Raw genomic sequence first — 20,363 nt, 5'->3', positions numbered from 1 at the left:
TTAGGTACAACTATAAAATTTATGTGAGGATTCTCCACTTGATAATAATAATGAAAAAAAATAAATAATTAAAAAAAAAAGATTGCTTAAACTAATTGCCTCATAGTCCAGGCAAATGATTTAAGCAATTTCTCATTTTTTCTTTCTTTGTTGTATACAATTATTAAATTATTAAATCTGTAGCGATTTCATTTCATAGGTCATAGGCTATAGCGTCTACCCTTAGGGCAAGTCACCCTATATATCAAATCTACCTTTTCTATATGTAGAGCATATTGCAGTCGTTTACACTCAAGTTGGCTAACTTGTTTGTAATTGCAATTGTCCTGGGCATTTGGCTCACCAGCTTAAGTCTTAAATCAAAGTAAGCCAAGGCGAGCTCGCCTTACACACACACATGTGTATATATATATATATATATACACGCACACATGCTGGAATTGCAAATTTGCAAATTTCAAATGTGGTTTTTCTTGCATTCAATTACGTGACTGCAGCAGACATGAAATTTCCATGTTTGTGCCATAAACTCGATTTCCATTTCAATTTACTTACTCGTAGATTTTACATTTCATTGCCAGTCAAATAATTCATATAGTTGGTTTAGTTGTTATATTTATTGCTGTTGTTGTTGTACCTGCAGCTGTTGTCATCAAATTTGTAGTTTTAATTAAACAAATAAAATGCTCTCAGTTTCTGCTTTGCATTGTGGCTTAAAGCACTCGAAAACAGCGAAAGCACGAACACACACGCGCACACACACACACTGACATGGTAGATAGCATATGGAGTGCATGATAATAGAAATTAAGTATACGACCGCGAGCGCTGTCTGGGCCTCCTTTTGTTGAGACATATCAAATGCATGCCTTTCGCTACTCGCCCATGTTCTATTGTCGTCTACTATGCCACTGGCAGGATAACAATTCCGGATTATCGCTAAGTATGCCCTGCAAATGCTTAGCAAGAGGAGAGAATAGGAGAGATACTCGACATAGTTTTATGGTAAAGAATTTTATTCAAAAAAGTTACTCGGCTTAACTTTATACAAATTATAATTTACAATGTAAAAAAATCAATAATCAAGGTATATATATAATTGTAATTAGTGCTGCGCTTAAATTAGACATAATAATTATCATAATCATAGAATACATTTTTTTTTTTTTTTTTGTATAATTAAATTAATAACATAATCATGTCTGCTAGAATTCGATTGGAAAATGTGAATGAAAATGAGCGTAAAATACTTTCGGTTACACTTTTGTTGCGCCTTCGTGGAGATTCGAGAATGATCGATATTTATCGATTACGAATATTAATAAATTAAGCTTTTCGTGTTTCTCTGTATTAAATGCTTTACTCTGGCTGCTCAAATTGTGTTTTTGTTTTTTTATTTATTTATTTTTTTTTAAACGTTTATCAAAAAGTTGTTCAAAAGAATCTATCGTTTTGTATAAAAAATCGTTTATAATAAATAATAATATATTTTTCTGGGGTTTTTGCTGTTGCATATTTTTCTTGGCTTAAATTACATTTAGCTTAATTGCGAGACATTTATGTAAATAATTGAGATTTTCAAATGTTTTTTTAAGGTTTTCATTTCATAATTTTTATTATATTTTTTTCTTATTTGTGTTTTACCTATGTATATTTAATTTATTTTTATTTTTATTTATTTTCTTTTTAATTTTATGCTTGTTTTAGTTTTTTGTTGTAAATTTTATTTAGGTGTGTGTGGGACTGTGTATGGATTTAGCTGTGCGTATCTTTTTTTTTTTTTTTAATTATTATATATTTATGTATGTGGAAAAATGTATTTTTTTTTAGTTTTGTATTTTTTTTTTTTTTTTAACACATTTATTACTCTTTGTCTTGTAATTAGCTTAAAGATTTTTGTTTTATTTTTAGTACACACATTCAATGAAGTTTTTGAAAAACCACACTTATAATTCATATTTTGTTTTTATTTTAAATTATTATTTTATGTTTTTGCATTGGGTTGTTGTGTTTTTTCTTTTTGTTTTGTATTTTGTTGTAGCTCACAATATATATATTTATTTTTATTTCTATCAAATGTTGTTGATTTTGTGTTGCTGTTGCTGTTGTTGTTGCTCTTGTTGTAGCTGCAGTTGTTACAGCCTCATTGGGCATTTGTAGAGTATTTTTATTTCTTGCCATCGCCCTTCTGCACATAGACTATTTCGGCATATTCTGTTGCATTTTTGGCAGCTGCATCTGCGCTTGTTGTTGTTGTTGCTGTGTTTGCTGGTGTTGCTGCTGCTGTTGTTGCTGTTGTTGTTATTGCAGCTGTCGTCTTCTCCTGGGCGGGCTTTAGTACAAGTTCAGCATAGACGAGTTGTTTGTCTTGCTGTGGATAGTAAAATAAAATTCCATTAATATGCAATGTAGAAAAATAAAATTTTTTAAATTATAAATTAAACCATATTTTTATACATTTTAATTGATTTATTTTTCATTTTGGTGGAAGGGCAAATTGTGATACCTTTTTTTTTTATTGCTGCTCTACGTGTTCTTATTTGCTTTGCTTTTTTTTTTTATTTAAAAGTCCACACGGGTGAAGTGCTCTGCCAAACTATAGCCTTTATATAGCATATATCGATAGATTATATAGATCGAGTATTTACACAAGTTACACAAATTTTTTGCATGCGTTATCAACACGACGAAATTACAAAAAAAAAAGCAATAAATATATAATAAGGCAAAAAATTGTGTAGCAGCCAAAAAGAGAGAGCAATAGAGAGAGAGAAAAAGAGAGTAAATAGCAAAAAATTTGTGATTATAGAAAATCATAAATCAATATATTTTGTATATATATATTTATATATTTGGCCTACAAATATTATGCTAAGCTAAATGGTGTAGAGACACACGCACACACACACGCACACAAGCACGCATAGTAAGAGACAACAGAGAGAGGGAGACAGAGATAGAGTGAGAGTTTTGTGTGGTGGTCTATTCAAGGACTGGTTCAGTTTTTGTATACCTTTGGTTCATTGTCATTGCCATCGATTGTTGTTGCTGTTGGCCCTGCTGCTGTTGTTGTATTGTTGTCGTTGTCATTTGCGCCTGTCGCCGTTGTCAACGGCTCACCATTGTTATCCTTGGCATCCTTCTTGCCGGCATCCTTCTCATTGAAGCGCTTTAAAATGGCAACGGCAAAGGCTGGCAGGCGCTTGGCCTTCTTGCCGGCCGGCGCCTCCTGGTCGTTGCCATTGTGGCCCAAATCCTCGGATCCAATGCCAGCGCCTGCTCCTGCTCCGGCTCCGGCTCCTGTAGTCGTTGCTGTTGTTGTTGCCGTGGCGGTTGAGGTGGAGGTGGCTTTTATGTCGGCGCTTTCGGTGTCGCTGCTGTTTTTGGTTTCAATTGTGGTTAAGGGATTGCCGTTTCGTTGTTGTTGTAATTATTATTATTAATATTATTGTAGTTGTTGTTGTTGTTGTTGTGAGTTCTTTGGGGCTACTTATTAAATGTGTCAAAAATAATTGTTTGCCGTGCAGCCGGGACATTAGTAAGATTAACAGACAGTACAGTATAGTATCGTATAGCATAGCAGAGCGCTGGCTGGCCCCAACAAGCGGTATTAGTCGTGGGTTAGATAGAAGGTGTGTTTGTTTGTGTGCGCTTTGGGTTAGAGAGAGTATTTGGGCTTTCCGTCTGGCTCCATTGGCATTGGGTTAGTTAGTGGCTTCAGCTTGTGCGGCGGTAACTGTTATTTGCTGTGTGGCAGCCGATTAAACCAAAATCTTTAACTACTTAAAAAATTTGTTGTCTTGGATTGCAATTAATTGGATGGTCGCTCAAGGAAAAGTTACGAAAAGAGAATGGATTAAGGAATGCGAACTTTGGTTGTCTGTGGAGCGGCATCTGTTAAATTGCTTCGGCTGGGTCTACGGGGGCAGAGTTTGAGACGAACTGGGGATTTTTAGAGCTAGAAATCGAATTTAAAGAAATGCTGCCAATAAATCAACTCAATTTGGATTGAAAAAAAAATCGCAAAAAAATTAGTTTTTTTTATCATTTATACAAATTTGAATATATAAAAGATCTTTGAGATCCTTATGATAGTTTTTGTGGCTATTGCATATTTTTTGTCAGTACGAGCTCCATCTATACTCTTAACTTTTCAACTGAAAAGTAAGAAACGCCTTCAAATCAATTTCCTTTTTTATTATTATTTAGTGAATAAACTTTTGACTGAAATCAAATAACTCTTAAAGTTCGCTAGACTTGAAAATCGAATATTTTTAAGTTACCAAGTTGCTAAAGCTGCTCTCTCTTTCAAGCACATGTTAGTATCCAAAACTCTGGGTCCTGATAATCTGCCTTGAAAACTTTTTGGCTTCAGCTTTACCATTGACCTCTGCTCAACTTGTTTGCAATCGACCTTCAAAGCTGAGGCTACTCAGATGCCAGTTAGCTGATAGCTTCTAGTTGGTCGCATAATTTGTTTGCCACACACACACACACACACACACACACGCATACACACTCACATTAGCACACAGACGTGCAGCACACGTCAAGTGTATCCATATATATTCTATAAATAATTTGTTGGCTCATTTGAATGTCTGGCAGTCGTCTGGCTGCGTGTTTGCTCAGTTGCAAATAGCTATTAAAAACTATTGATGTTTGTGAGAGTGTGAGTGTGTGTCTGCGTCTGTGTGTGTGTGGGTAGTTGAACTGCGGCACGTGTTCTCTATGCGGCCAACCATATTGGAAATGTGAAGCACGCAGCTTCTACAAATCCAATATTATGCAATTTCCATACGAAAACAAATGTTATACTGTGCTTAGTTATAAAAAGTTAAAAAAAAATAGTTGGAAAAAAACATAAAATAAATAGCATTTGAAATATCCCTGAAACCATGAAACACACGCACACACACACGCAGGCATTTATTCAGTTTTATGTTTTGCTTTTGTTAATTTATTAAAAATATATATATATTGTATATATGTATATATATAAGTTATAAAATAAAGAACAACCTTATTAAAAAAGTCAACTAACTACAACTTAATAAATAATTTCATTTCGTCTGCAACCTTAACTACTTGTTCAACTCGTAAACTTATGTTAAATGTTTTAATTACGAAATGAAAAAGAAATTAATACAATTGCAATAAAGGAAAATATGTTTTGGTTCTTAAGGAAGTGAAAGACTAAATATATATAAAGTACAGTGGGCACAGCTTAAGTTGAACACACTATTTAGCTTTGTTCCAAATAAATACTTGAGTAAAGTGAAACAAAATATGAAATCAAATCGATTGCATTTTCGCATTTCGCTTTTCTCTTGGTTTGTTGCTGCTTGAGTGACGTAACATTTAGCTTTTTGACGCTCAGACTTGGCCATGCAACTCTCTTGATTACATACATATTCGAAAAATTCTTAATTTCATGTTTAAATTTCATGCTGTTTTTTGTTTTTGTTTTTGTTTGTTTTTTGGTGAATATTCTTAACTATGTCAAGATTTCGTATATGTGTGAGTGTGTCTTTGTGTGTGTGTGTGAATGAAGCTGTCATGAGTTTCGTTTAGCCTGTCGAGTTGCATAGCTCGCTGCTATGCAACGGCATTGTGAACTAAATAAATTAGAAATTCTAGACTTCAATTTTGTGGCATTTCCTGTACCTAAACACATGTTTACACACAGACACACACACATTTAAATTTCCGTTTCCTGTGGCAGCCTTGGTGTCGTCATCATCGGCGTTGTCATCGTCGTCGTTGTCGTTGTCGTCTGTGCTGCTGGAGCTGGAGTTGTTGTCGTTGTTGCCGTTGTTGTTGCCTGTGGATGTTTGTTTGGCTTTGGGGGCGTGGCTGGCGGCGCTGCCTTTGCCACCGCCTGACTGCGTCCTGAGAGCAGCTTAGCCTGCTTCTCGAGCAGCTCACGCTGATCCTTGGGCAGCCAGCGTGAAAAACGTGACTCGGGTATGCCCAGCTGATTGCCGCGCTGCAACAGATCCGTATCCGTATCGCTGTCCGGAGTCGCTGCCCCCGCTGCCTGACCCATTGGCGCATTACGCAGCGGCTTTGTGGTTGGATTATAGACGCTGCTCTCCCGATCCGTGCCATACTCAAATGAATCATCTTCGTCGTGAACGCGTCGCTCCACCGAGAAGCGTTCATGATTCTGCCCATGCCCATTGCCACGCCCATTACCATTGCCATTGCCACGGCCATTTCCATTCGCCTCGCGCGTTTTACTGGCGCCTAGAAGCGTGATGCCGTTGGGCGTCTCCAGCAGCGCCACATTTTGGCCATGATGCGCTGCATCGCCGGAATCGAGCTGCTTCTCGCTGCAAATGGAGTCCGCGAACGTTTGGTGTGGTTGAGTGGTTGAGTGGTTCAGTGGTTTCAATGTTTGTTTTTGGGGCAGAACAACAAATTTTTGACAGTTTTGAATTTATTTGGACAGTTTAGTTTTTGGTGGATGTTATGTTGTTGTCCATATGAAAGTACATAAAATAAGTACAATGGGAAATTGTGTGGTTGTTGTTGTTGTTGTTGTATTTGAGATGCATTTGCGAAATGGACAGTTTCAATTGTTGATTTTGTTTGCATTTGGTTTTTTTTTTTTTTTTTTTTTTTTTGATATGGCTTGGACAGCGACTTGACGTTTTAGTATATGCATATTAAATTGTTGTTGTTGTTGCTTTTTTGCGGAACGGCACAGTGAATAGTGGTAGAAAGAGAGAGAGAGAGAGAGAGGCAGAGCGAGAGAGAGAGGAAGAGATGGACAGACTGCAACTAGTACGACTAGGGAGCATTTTTTGGTGGACGAGGCGAGGCGAGGCGAGGCGAGCGAACGAGCGAGCAGTGTGTGTGTGAGTGTGTTGAGTGTGTTTGTGTGTGTAGGTGAATGTCTGCGTGTGAGTGTGTGTGTGTGTGTGTGCCAGCGTGAAATTTGTATAGCAAAGTGATTTTGATTTGATTTCAATTTTGAAAAAGACAAGAGACAGCGTCACGCAACAAAAATGAGACTAAACACAACTTTATTTTATTTTATATTTTTTTCGACAATATATATTTAGTAAAATATTCTGTTTTAGTTTGTAGGGTTTTAGTTGTTGTTGTTGTTGTTGTGTATGCATTTTCCACTGACAATCAAAATAATTGCATTTCAAATTTTTGAATTTGAAAATGTTTTCAAACATACAAAAAAGTACCGTATTTATTTATTTAGTTTTATTTTGTTTTGCTTTAGCTTAAATGTTTACCTATGATATATATAACTGTTTACCTTTTCTTTTTTTGCTTTTCAAGAATTGCCAGTGGAAATTAAGAATGTATATTATAATATGTATGTGTGTACGTGTGTATGTATGTGTGTATGCATGTGCTTAGGTTAAACGCTGGCTAAATTTTGTATATGAACACTTTGAGCTTGCCTAAAGATAATGATAATAATGATAATCACGATGATAATGATGATGACTAATACTATATAGCAGCGCTTGTTAATGTAAATTGTAAATATGAAAAACAAATTAGGTAGACAAACTAACTAAAATGAGTCGCTTGAATAGCTATAAGAAGAAGCACATGCAACAAGATTCATGCAGAAAGCTGAATGAAAATTGATCTAAGAACAGTGGATGCAAAGAACAGATACCGTTACAATGGGTTAGTTGGATGGTTTGTCCAGTTAGGTGGAGTTATTTGATGACTTTATAGCAATGACCTGGTCCCGTTGCACATTGAACTTGAATTTTGACAGTTGCTCTGAGGATCTGGTTTGAGTACTTACGTTTCGTTTGTGGGCGTCTTAATGGATTTACCTGTGGAAATATATAAGAGAAGAAGATTGTATTAAAATATATATAACAATAATAATTTGGAAATTGATTTGGAATTGATTGATTGAAATTTGGAATTGATTGATATAAAAATGGAATTTATGTAGCGTAAATGGGTCAGAAGGGAAGCCCCGCCATCATCAACCAACCCCAATGCTCTAGAGAGTAAAGCTAAATGAAGCCAGTTTGTTGATTATTTAAATAAAAACACACTTTATTGTTAACTTTAAAAATAAATGTATATAGATGTTTTGTTTTCATTTGCTTATACAAACTACTAAGTGTGAGCAATTTATAATTATTATTATTTATGTTTTATGTACCGTTTGTGTTTGTTTTAGCCAATTTGTTTAGGATTTACAACTATTTCTAATTTATGTACGTCTCATCTAATTATTCAAGCCAGGTTTTATTTATAGCATATGCATAATATATATATATATTTTGCTTTTATTAACTAATAAGTGGAGCAGGCTAATAAAAATTTGTGTATTGGAGAAACAAAATGCAAAATGCTGGCAGGTCGGAGCTTAAAATAAATTAATTGCTGGCAAAAAAATCATATAAAACAAATGTGAAAAATTATGTTACAAAATACAATTTGTGATTTACATATGTGTATGTATATATAATATGATAAAGGTGGAAAATATGTATGTAAATATATAGATAAATATATATATCTATATTCTGAGCGCGGACGGGTTTATCAAAGTTGCGAGATTCCTGATCAATTCGAGATTTGTTAACCTTAACTTAAGAGAGAACGGCACAGGTTGTGCCACAGCTTATCAAAATACTTGGCCAACTTAAGGTTCTTCTTCTTCTATTTTCATTTTCATTTTCAGTTTTAGTTTTGTATTTTGTATATTTTGATTTTTCGTTTCATAATTTGTGCGCCTTTGAGATTTCTGAGCGGAATAGAGAGCGTTCTTTTGTGGTTTTGTTTAAGGTATCTTTAGGTGTTTTGTTTGCTTAGAGCAGAGGCTAAATGCGCACAGCTGACCGAGCGATCTCTCACTGGGCTCAAACGGACGTGTTTGGCGGCTTGGGTGCATCGGCGCCGCTCTGTTGGCCGTTTCCGGCCGCGATTACGGCAGCGGCGGTCGCTGCGGCGCTCTTCTTCAGGTCGGCTTTCTTCTGCGCCTCCAGTTTGTCAGTGACTGGGGGCGTGGCTTCCTCTGATTGCTGCGTGGTGTCGATGTGCTCATCGCCATTGTCTTGGCCATGGAGTTCGTCGTCCAGCTGATCGGGATGGATCTGGGCCTCCGAATCGGGACCGAGATCCGTATTAAGTGTGGCGCCTGCAAGAACAACGAACAACAAGAACTAACATTTAGCGACGAGCGAGCTCTGACGGCTTGACACAACCATTTTGGGCCAACCTTTGAACCAGTTTAGTCGGTTTGAGCCAAAGCTAAAAGAACGTGTGTGGGGTTAGTCCATTTACCAAGTAAAGCAACAGAGTAGCGAAAGAAAAAGTTACAGTAAAAAAAAAAAGAGTTGAAAACTAAAGTTAAAAGTGAAACAGAGATAAGCAAAAACCAGAATCGAATTTTCATCGACAGAAATTGGAAACACATAGAAATTAAAATTAGAAAAGCAAAGTAAATTTAATTTAAATTTAGATATAACAAAAATGGTTGTAATTAATAATTGTGAAGCGTCTCTTATGTTAGCTCTTCTTGTTGTTGTCATTTGTAGACATTTTTTAAGGCAGAGTATTTGTGTGTTTGCTAAATTATTTATACAGGTTTTTTTTTTTGTTTAGTTTAACAATTGTGTTTTTTTGTGTTTTTTGGTTTTGTTTCTTTTTATATGCTAAATACATTTAAAAAATGGATAATAAAATGATATTCAAATGTTGTTTGGCTTTTGTTTTGTATTTATTATTAACATGCTGCGGCTTGAGAAAGATATTTCTTATAAGCTGTGTAAGTGTGTGTGTCAGTGTGTGTTGGCCTCGTGTATAAACAGCACTTTTATAGGTATTTAATAGGGGCTTTGTTCACTTTTTATAGCCTAAACCGATTGATAATGGACATTTTGGGCTTTTGTTACTTTTGTTACTGTACAATTTTTCAACATTTTTATCAAAGATGCATTTATATATATATACATATATATAAATATAATATATATAAAAGTTTTTTTTTTATTTTTATTTTTTTTTAATGTATGTATAATTGAGATTCTAGTAACAACACATTTTAAAGAACAATTAATAATATGTATTTGTATATTGCTGATGAAAATTTGTTAAAATTCAACTTAAAAATGTGATTTTTACATATGCAAATATACCTACATATATTTTTTCCAAATTCTTAAATCGGAAAATTTAACTAGTTCGGAAAGTATAGAGCATATTAGTTTGACTTGCAGGTTATATTATACCTTTGCTTGAATCACCATAATCTCATGTATATAAAACGACTTCCACTGGACTCTAGCTCAATCAATTTCACCTTCATTTAGCTACAAGTTTTATCTTTAGAGAAGAGAAGTCATCTAATGCTCATTCTTATTCTCATAATAGACTCTCATCATCTAATACATCATCAGTATCCACATGCCAATCGACTACAAGTCGCATGTACTTCTCTTTCTCTTTTGTACAAATTTCTCACTAGTTGCTTGATGGCCTCTCCGTATTTTGTTTTCTTAGCATTTAATGCTAATTATGTTTTTTTTTTTTTTTAAGCATCTCGAGATACATCTAAAGAATCTGTCACAATCCCTTAATTTCCGCCCGCAGCATCAGCCAACAAATTTAGAAAGTGAAGCAAGGAGCAAGCCGCCCAAAAGTCAAGTGAAGTACAGAAAAATAAAAGGGAAAAAAGGACCAAAATATAAAAGAATTCAAATATGAAAAGTATGTTTAATTAGATGAGTTTTTAAGGCTGCGTGAGTTGCTGCCACTGCCAGGCTGCAACTCGACGCTAATTAAAATTTAAAAGCCGCACAATGAGTTAAAAGTTAGCAACTGGCTGTGGCGATGGCTGCCACGCCCACGCCCACACACATGTGCTGGATGAGATGAGCGATGGCCGAATGGCTTGGGGTAGGTTTTGAGGGCCCGAAATGATTGTTAGCATAGCTGATGATGATGGCATGTTGTCTACAATGATGCGAGTACATGGATGATGATGATGATGCTCATAATGATGATGATCATGATGATAGGGGGCTGGGGCAAGGGCAACCGCGCACAAATAAAATGTGATGAAAGCCCCAGGAAGGGAGAGAGATAGAGAGAACAAGAGAGAGCGGGAGACAGAGAGAGAAAGAGCGAGGTAGAGGAAGCAACCAGCTCTGGTTACTTACCGCCAAAGCACCATCTGCCGGTGGCGCGCGCAAACAGGATGAGCAGCACAATCAGGACTAGAACAGCAACAGCCACAACGATGCCCACAATGGCAGCCACATCCAAGCTGCTGCTGGGCGGCTTGCTCGACGAACTGATGCGCACATGGTAGTCGGTGGTGCCCAGCTCGTTGCTGGCGCGCAGATTGTACGTTTTGGTCGTGTCCTCCAGCGTGAGGCCGGCAATGGCCAGGGTCACATTGTACTCGTCATTGCCCACATACTGCGGCTCATAGGCCGAATAGCGTCCCTCGGTGCGGCCCTGCGAGACAATGGTGCCATCGATGTTCCACTCAATAGTTGGCGGCGGGCTGGCACGAATCGTAATATTCACAATGGCGGTGTGCTCCAAGTAGAGTCCATAGACCGATGCCTCTGGCTGATGAACGGGCGCATCTGTGGAACGGAACGGGGGAATATTCAGTTTAATCAATTCGTTGATAGAAATAATCAAAAGTTTAAGCTGCATATTGCAATGCCCTCTATAAAGGTAGAGCAGGCGGTGCTGATAGAGCAGATGGTGTTAGATACAGCAGATGTTGCTGGACTAGACTCAAATGTTAGTCTATAGGCGACTATACCCTTTAAGGATATCGGTTGTAATACTTGTGGGTATCAAAAATGATATTCTATACATCTGTACGTAGTGGAGGGTGTCGTGCCGTCTATAAAATATATTGCTGTATATCTAAATGATATATTATATATTATTCTACTCTTTATGAAGATAAAATAGAGGCTATTCAAGCCTGATGGAGTGGAGTATTCTACTCTCTAAATTGATATAGTAAAGGGTATTGTAGCCTCGAAAAAATAGAGTAGACCGTATTTTATACTCTAAATTTATATAGGAAAATGGATTGTAACCTCAAAAAGTTAAAGCTTTTGTAAAGATAGAACAGAGATATTATACCGTGTTCAAATAAATATTGAAGGGTATTCTACTCTCCCAAAAGAAACAAGAATTTCCTCTCTATTATCTCTAGTATTTGTTTTAAGAACTTGAATATAAATTGATATAAATCGATCAACAGATTATATGTATGTTCTTCAGATGAGACTCTAACTCTCTACACATAAATATCAACTATTTATGGCATCTATGCTATATACCCCAGTCCCTTGCAGCTACTCACATCGCACGTTGATGATGTAGGCGGCCTCCTGGGGCGGGACACTCTCGCGATCGGTTTGATGATGTGAACGGCAGACCAATTTGCGATTGCTGTCATCCGCTGTCAATGGCCATTGGATGTCCTGCACTGAGGTGGACAGCTCGACATTATCGTGGGTGGGCGTGGCCACAACCTGCAGCGGACTGGTGCGCTTGTTGGCGGGCATGTTGTCGATGTACCAGGAAATGTTGGCAGCCGGACGGCCGTCGCGCACACTGCAACGGGCGTGGAATTCGGTGTTCTCCGAGAAGAAGCCATCGCGATTAGGCTTAGAGATGAGCTCAATAATGGGCTGCTGCGGGCGCACTGCAAAGGAGTCGAAAAAAAGGGGAATGAATGAGCTGTTGGTGGAGGTTAACGGCCTAACAATTGGGAATCAATTGGGCTTGAGTGAGAGTTGAGCAATATGAAATGGATATGCGGTTAACTTACATGCCACAACCAGATCTATGGTGCCGGAGAGCTCCTCGCCCTCGACGCCCAGACTGCACTTGACCTGGCCATTGTTGCTGGCCTTGACTCGCTCAATGCTGACGCCGCACTGGCCGGCATTCAGGCCGGAGCCGTAGTAGGTAAATCCGGGCGTCTTGCTCCAGTTGGGCGACAAATTGAGCACCTTCTGCTCGCCGGGTATCTCGATGCGGCAGTAGTTGATGGCGCGTCCATAGCGGCAGAGCAGCTCGGTGCGATCGCCCTCGTTGAGCAGCGCTGTGTTGGGCTCCACGTTCACCTGGCCAAAGCTGAGCGCATCTGAAAAGCGAAATGGGAAAAAAAGTCAGTTAAATGAATGGCCATTGTTCAGACTTTGTTGTTATGCAACAAAAGTATCTTGTGTCTGTTAACTGGTATTTTATGGCTTAAAGATAAAAAGGTATATAAATGCATATATAAAATGAAATAATAATAAAGTAACGCTTGCCCAATGCCTGGGCTCAGCCACGCTCAGACACTTGCACGTTTGCATCTCTAAGATACGCAGAGTATCTTCAGTTACAACAGCTCGACATGACTCTGCGCCTCAAATAGGCATGTGGCTGCTGCGGTTGCTGTCTCTGCTCATTAAGTTTCAATTACGCCAGCTTTTTTCTTGGCAAACAGTTTTCAAATGCCTCCCCCCTCTCTATCTTCCTCTCTCCCTGTCTCTGTGGAGGACTTAACTGCAATGGCATTTGCAAAAGTTCTCTTCGAGTCATTTTTTCTTCTTCTTTTTTTGCTGCTGCCAATTGAGATGTTGAAGCGATTTGCCAACTTACAAATGAAATGATTTAGCAACATGAAAAGTTTTCTCTAAACTGTTTCAGCTGCTCCTGAAAACGCATTCTGCTTAATTACATTTAACTCTGCCGTGAGTCCAACTGCTCTTCCAACAGAAGCAAGCAGAGCATATTACAAATATGGCATTCTGTTTATTCTTTGCTTTCAGCTCTTTAAGCTCTTCCATTTGTGGCTTTGGCTTTTGTTTATTCTCGGCCCACGTTCAGTTGTGTTTTCCCCAGCCATACTGCTCTTTGCTATACCTATCAATTCCAATTCACTTTCCTCAATTCGTTGCCCTTCAACTAGGTATGCAAAACATTTATCCAACTGTTGCCAACAAATTTGGCTTGAAGTTTTCATTTCTATTTCCTTTTTTTTCCCCTTCTTTGTGCTGTTGATCGATTGATTTGTTGTTTTTGCGCTTTTCCGCATAGGCTTCGTTTTTCACACTGCCGCAATGGATAATGCTCCATCCGCTCATGACACCTACCCCTCTGCCTCTCTCTCTTTCGCTCTGCCTGGACATGCCACAATGCCAATCTAACTAATTTTGTAAATGAAAGCCGCAAAATTGCAAAATGTGCCATAAACATGAGTCGGCTGCTGTTGCAGCTGTTTGCTGAGATGGCCACAAGGGGAGGGCTGTGTAGGCTGGGGGCGTGTTGCGGGGAGCGGCGTGAAGGCCAGCCGTGTGCAGCTGGGCATGCATTGATTTCAATTTCGTTGCGCTTTTTGGCTTTTTGACTGACTCTGTCTGGCTGACGTGCGGGCCTGCCAAGACTTTTGTTTGGTCAGGCGCACACACACACACACACACGCGTTCTCCCAGCAGGCGCAGCACGACAGGAAACAGCAACAACAACAACAGCAACAATGCTTGTTTTGCATGCCGGCTGCCAATGCATCGGGCTCGTCTTTGATATTTGCATTTGTTTGGCTTTAAAGCGGGTCAGCCAGCTGGGTCCGTTAGTCTGGCTGAAATTTAAGACCCAGTTTGTACTGCCTCTCCCCTCTCCACCCCACCCCGCGCACTGCTGTTGACAGTTGACAATTGAGTTGCGAGTGATTTTTGCTCTCGGTCTCATTCAATAACTCTTTGTTATTTTATTTCACACTCTTCAGCTTGCGGCGCAATGAAACCACTTAGAGTTCTGTACATAAGCCAAATCGCTGAATTTATATTCAGTTTGAAGCTAGAATTTCAAGCGTCAGCACTTGTCGACAGCTCCCACACCCCAGCCAGACGATGCTCGGCCACCCAGCTGTGGATGAGCCCACTCACACACAACGACACAGCTATGAAAACAAAGATGATGGCGACAATGGCAAACGGATGCTGAATGGATTGGCAACATAGTCATACCCTTGACAAAAAAAAAAAAAAAAATAACCTCGCCTCAGCGTATGATGATGATGAGGTATGATGATGCTGTGTACATGATATGTAATAGAATGAAGTTATATAAATGTTTATATTATTTATAACTAAATAAGTTAAACGCGGGGTATTTGTTATCCATCATTTCACTAAAAATTCCCTTTATCGCTGACTAGCCATGCACGCCTTGTATACCCTGTAACGCATCATGATATTTATTTATTTAGTTTCTTCTGTTTTTCGAGCTGACTGCATTTTTCTGTGGAATCTTGTCGTCTCTACCCGTGTTCTATATACCCCCACACCCCTCTCTCTCACTCTCTCTCACGCTGTGTCTCTCATACTCTTTCTCACAATATGTGTGCTTTATTTGATGCCAAGTCTGCAGTTTTCGCCTTGGTCCAGCCAGACCCAGCGGCGGCTGCTGCCGGACGGACAGACGGACGGACAGATGGACGGACGGACACTGTCCAGTTCAGTGGTCATGGCTCAGTTGATGCTATGTGCAAAAGTTGCTTTCCCGTTTTGTATGTTTTTTTTTTTTTTTTTTTTTCTTTTGTTTTTGATTTCCCTCTCATACGTGCTGTACGTGTTAGTGTGTGTGTGTGTGTGTGTGTGGTTACAAAATCATTTCACTTCACTTTCTTTCTATATAAATTGTACAATATATTTAATTTAAAGCGCAATAAAATCAACTTGCCGACCATTGCCGGGCAATCGCGGCCAAGTGGCACGCCCCGCGGCACGCCCCCTATTGCATGGCTATTGTTTCCATTTGACTTTGGCCACGTTAGCGTCTTTTATGTGAAACGTGATTTTTCCTTAAATATAACGTTCAAGTATTTGATTTTCCGCCCCGCGGGGCAGTCGCATCAACCATTTTTTTCTTCCTCCATTCGAGCTATCAGTGCACAGTGGGGCAAGGCTCAATGTGAAAGCTGTTGGAATAAAATTGTTTTTTTTTTTTTTTTTTTTTTTTTTTTTTAAATTTATTGCAAGCACATGGATTCAATGGATTATCTGTGCCAAACTCTAGCTGATATATGTATATATTCCCATATATATTTTTATCTCTGCCCATTCGATTCCACTGTTGCGTCGCCCATGTTTTATTCATGCCTCGCACAGATTACACCCATCTTTATTATCTTCATTTGCTACACAATTTAGCATGGCTTGGCCCCACTGTGCGCCTCTCTCTCTCGGTTGCACAGGTCAAAAGGAATCAGCCAAATCCAGCGAGCAATGTCTGTTTGGCTGGCTGCCTGGCTGCCCGACTGGGTGGCAAGCCACAAGAAGTCAGCATGCAATTTGGGTATAAAGAAAGGAATCAGCCACACATTGCGGCCATAGAGTCATGTTTATGTCTGTGGCATAGAAAGACATGAGCGAGCACTCGGGCAAATAATGCTGCATTGTTGTCTTCCTTCGTAATTTTCAATTTATCAACGGCGGCTTATCGATATATTATTGTTGTTGTTATTGTTGTTGATTCCACCTGCAGCGCAATACAAAAAGCAACAACAACAGCAAACAAAATAAATATCGATGAAAAAAAAAACTAATAATTATTGTTGATTTATGGCCAAGGAAAGCGCGATTATATCCTAGTCTGGAGCTGATATGTGATATCTATGTGCGCGCATCTTAAGCTTGACTCTTGGCCACGAATTAAGCAAAAAGCGCAAAAACTCGTTGCCATTTCTTTATTTCGTGTTTTTTTGCTATGCGGGCTAACATGGCGTGTGTGCAATTTCTTGGGCTATTAATAATGATTGGTTGTTACATCAAATTGCCGGGTCGCGGTCTCTGGCTTTCCTTTTATTTATTATTAGCATTATTTATGGCCTGTATGAATCACGCTTTATGTACAAGGTGACCAAAATTTATTAAATATTACGTTTGATTTATGCGCCGGATAATGAAAAGTGTTAAGCGACAAATTATCAAAGCCAGCCTCAAAAGCTTGCGAAAAGTCTCTATTTCTCTCCCTCTCTCTCTCTCTCTTATAGAGAGCTCGAGTGTGTCGGCCATTTGCCACACGTGCCACACACAGGCAACGGTAAAAGTGAGCCGCACCCAGCCCTGTCTGCAGTCTGTTCCTCTCAATCGAAAACAGGCCTCAAGTTTGGCTTGGCTTTCGAATTTGGTAAGGGCAATCGTTGCACCGCAGCGCCATCTATGATTGGGCACTGCATTTCACTAATCGCCGGCTTGGGCCTTTATAAAAGTGAAAGACGACGCCAAATTGCCGAATTTCCACCGGTATTGAGTGTAATTTTCATTTGGCCAGGTGAAAGTTGCCCAGGCACTAAGAGTTTAATCAACCCGTGAAGTGTTTCCTGTTGCGCGCAGCAATCGAAACAGTCGAATGCCAATTAGAAGGAGGCAAGAGAAGGAAGTCTTAACAGTAGAGTTAGTTGAACTAATTAGAGTTTAAAATAGACATCTCCATGGATGCATTCAAAAGGCCTATTGACAGTTGAATATACTGTACAGTACATAATGAGTACAGTATTTTTGAGAACATTTTACTACTGTACAGTACTATGGTTTTTTAAATGAATACATTCATGCAGACCTCTAGTTTAAATTAGATTTTTATAAGTTCGGATCAAATCTTACTAGGTTTTGAGATACAGAAACATATACAGATACAGATACAGATGCAGATACAGATACAGATAAAGATACAGATACAGATACATATACTGATACAGATACAGATACAGATACAGATACAGATACAGATACAGATACAGATACAGATACAGATACAGATACAGATACAGATACAGATACAGATACAGATACAGATACAGATACAGATACAGATACAGATACAGATACAGATACAGATACAGATACAGATACAGATACAGATACAGATACAGATACAGATACAGATACAGATACAGATACAGATACAGATACAGATACAGATACAGATAAAGATACAGATACAGATACATATACTGATACAGATACAGATACAGATACAGATACAGATACAGATACAGATACAGATACAGATACAGATACAGATACAGATACAGATACAGATACAGATACAGATACAGATACAGATACAGATACAGATACAGATACAGATACAGATACAGATACAGATACAGATACAGATACAGATACAGATACAGATACAGATGCAGATACAGATACAGATACAGATACAGATATAGATACAGATACAGATACAGATACAGATACAGATACAGATACAGATACAGATACAGATACAGATACAGATACAGATACAGATACAGATACAGATACAGATACAGATACAGATAGTACAATCCAGTACAATACTTAAATTCTTAGATTTGCGTCTATCTATCTACACAAACATTCTTTTTCTGTAAATCAGAGAGTGTTTTGCCAGAATGCTATTATAAAAGCTATTAATGATCGAACACCTTATATCTAGGATGTCTTAATTCAGCTTCTACTTTCAGTTTAAATAATTCAATTTCGAGAAACTAAACAATTAACAATTGCAATTATGTAAAAGAGCAAGGGAAGAGCTTGTTTAACAATTGCACAAAATCTATTTTAATTGGCTTGTTCGTTAACATCCACGTTGTCTATTGCGAATGCTGAACTCTTGTCCAAGTTCTTTCTACTTTTTTCTCTGCTCTCTGTCATTTCACTGGCAACAATTGTGTGCCTGTGTGTGTGTATATGTGTGTATGTGTGTGTTAGTGTGCAGATACAGCTGGCAGCCACTTGAACAGCTTTCAGTTAATTATTATAAAATATGCCAAACACACAAAGGCAAGGGGCAAAGTATCTCTGCCAGAGAATCAGAGACTCTGGAGCTGTTGCTGATGTTGCCCGATGTTGTTGTTGCTGTTGTTGTGGCTGCTGTTATGCAGAGTCAACTTCTTACACTTGGCACTTAAGTTTTCGATGAGCTTATAAGCGTCTTATTATAATTACCTGACAATGCAGTCAAGTGGCACTACAACAAGAATAACAGCAACAATAACAAATGCTACGACAACAACTGGAGCTGACTGCAAGTGGCGAGCTGCTTGCATATTTGAATAGCTCCAACTAGGCAGAAGGCCAAGCAAAGTGGCCACAGAATGCCAAATGCTTATTAAGGCCCCAAGAATTATTATCATAATTAATGCAATGCAATGACCGGAGTGAGGAGCAGGGACAAGGGGAGACACCGTATTGAACTGACTGGGAAGTGGGAGAGACGAGGCTAAACCGCAAAGTTTGCCAGCTGTGTTGAGTTCGGATGTGGACCTCTTGACTCATTATATAAATATACAGATGTGCAAATACGTATAAATATATGTTGTATATACTATACTGTATATACATACATATATACATATATATAAGCGATTTGCCATTCAAAACTCTGTTTGCCGGACATGTGATAAATTTTGCGGTGCATTTTCCTCATAAATTTTACAGCACAACAACTGCAAAACCGATTTATATATAATACGAGAGTGAAAGAGAGAGAGAGAGAGAGAGAGAGCGAGAGAGAGAGAGTGAGAGAGAGAATGCGAGAGCCTGCTCTTGTTGTTGCTGTTGCATGCATTTAAATGTATTTTGCCCAATTACGAATATTTCAAATTAATTGCGCTAGTTTTCTGAGCGAACATTAATATGCGTCAGCTCAGAGACCATTTGACCGAGAGTCGTTGCTCTTGTTGTTGTTGTTGTTGTTGTGACTGAGCACGAAAATGAGCATAACTTGGAGCGAATTCGGCTCATTATTTATATTAAACACATACACGCTCACACAATCACACACATTTGAAGTGCAATTGCACATGGCCCACAAATCGGTTTTAGCCATTGTACAGCCGCCTGCTTGAATTTTCCACTATGAAGTTTTGCATTAAGTATGACTAGGTGCGATTCATGATAAATATATTATATACTATTGCGATTTTGAAAGCGTTTTAATCCTGCCCATTCAAGTCGAAGTGAACAATCCTTTACACTTAGCCACAAGGCGGTCTAGTTTAGATCTTGGCACAATCAAACTTGAGCGTTAGTATAAATTTACATATTACTAATCAGGCATAAGACTAACATACATAAATATGAATACACTCATGCAAATGGCTTTAGCTTGGAGCTCTTCACAGTTCTTTGAACTTGAGTTAAAGCTTTTAGGGCTTACAGGTCTTTAAGCCGATTAATTTTTCAAGCATTTGTAGTTGGCTGAAATATGTGTTTAATCTTGATATCATATTCTAGGAATAATTTCCATGTAGTTTAACACAATAATCTGTCATAAATTTCTGGGAATTTTATGTATTCGATATTAGCACGTGTGAACTCGTTTCAAACCCTTTTGGA

At 38.4% G+C, this 20,363-nt stretch overlaps 1 protein-coding gene across 6 annotated transcripts in view; it reads right to left on the bottom strand.

Moving 5' to 3' along the window:
• Positions 1-2,076: 2,076 nt before the first annotated feature.
• Positions 2,077-20,363, bottom strand: part of LOC6577922 (fasciclin-3) — a 102,046-nt gene continuing 83,759 nt past the window's right edge. The window contains exons 2-7 of one of the 6 annotated variants that reach the window (XM_002003817.4): positions 12,809-13,126; positions 12,338-12,682; positions 11,163-11,597; positions 7,787-7,817; positions 3,014-3,377; positions 2,077-2,371 (exon numbers count right to left, since the gene is read on the bottom strand). In XM_002003817.4, coding sequence (XP_002003853.2) covers positions 2,168-2,371; positions 3,014-3,377; positions 7,787-7,817; positions 11,163-11,597; positions 12,338-12,682; positions 12,809-13,126 — 1,697 coding nt within the window. In that variant the 3' untranslated portion in view covers positions 2,077-2,167. Of the gene's footprint in view, positions 2,372-2,518; positions 2,604-3,013; positions 3,378-5,014; positions 6,336-7,786; positions 7,818-8,157; positions 9,140-11,162; positions 11,598-12,337; positions 12,683-12,808; positions 13,127-20,363 lie in introns of those variants that run through there. The other 5 variants (XM_032728714.2, XM_044009318.1, XM_015165902.3 and 2 more) reach the window with 5 other exon arrangements.

This window comes from Drosophila mojavensis, unplaced genomic scaffold, assembly GCF_018153725.1.
Source record: "Drosophila mojavensis isolate 15081-1352.22 unplaced genomic scaffold, ASM1815372v1 contig_49, whole genome shotgun sequence".
In the NCBI taxonomy this organism is placed as follows: Eukaryota; Metazoa; Arthropoda; class Insecta; order Diptera; family Drosophilidae; genus Drosophila; species Drosophila mojavensis.
This window is presented reverse-complemented; position numbering and strand designations above follow the sequence as displayed.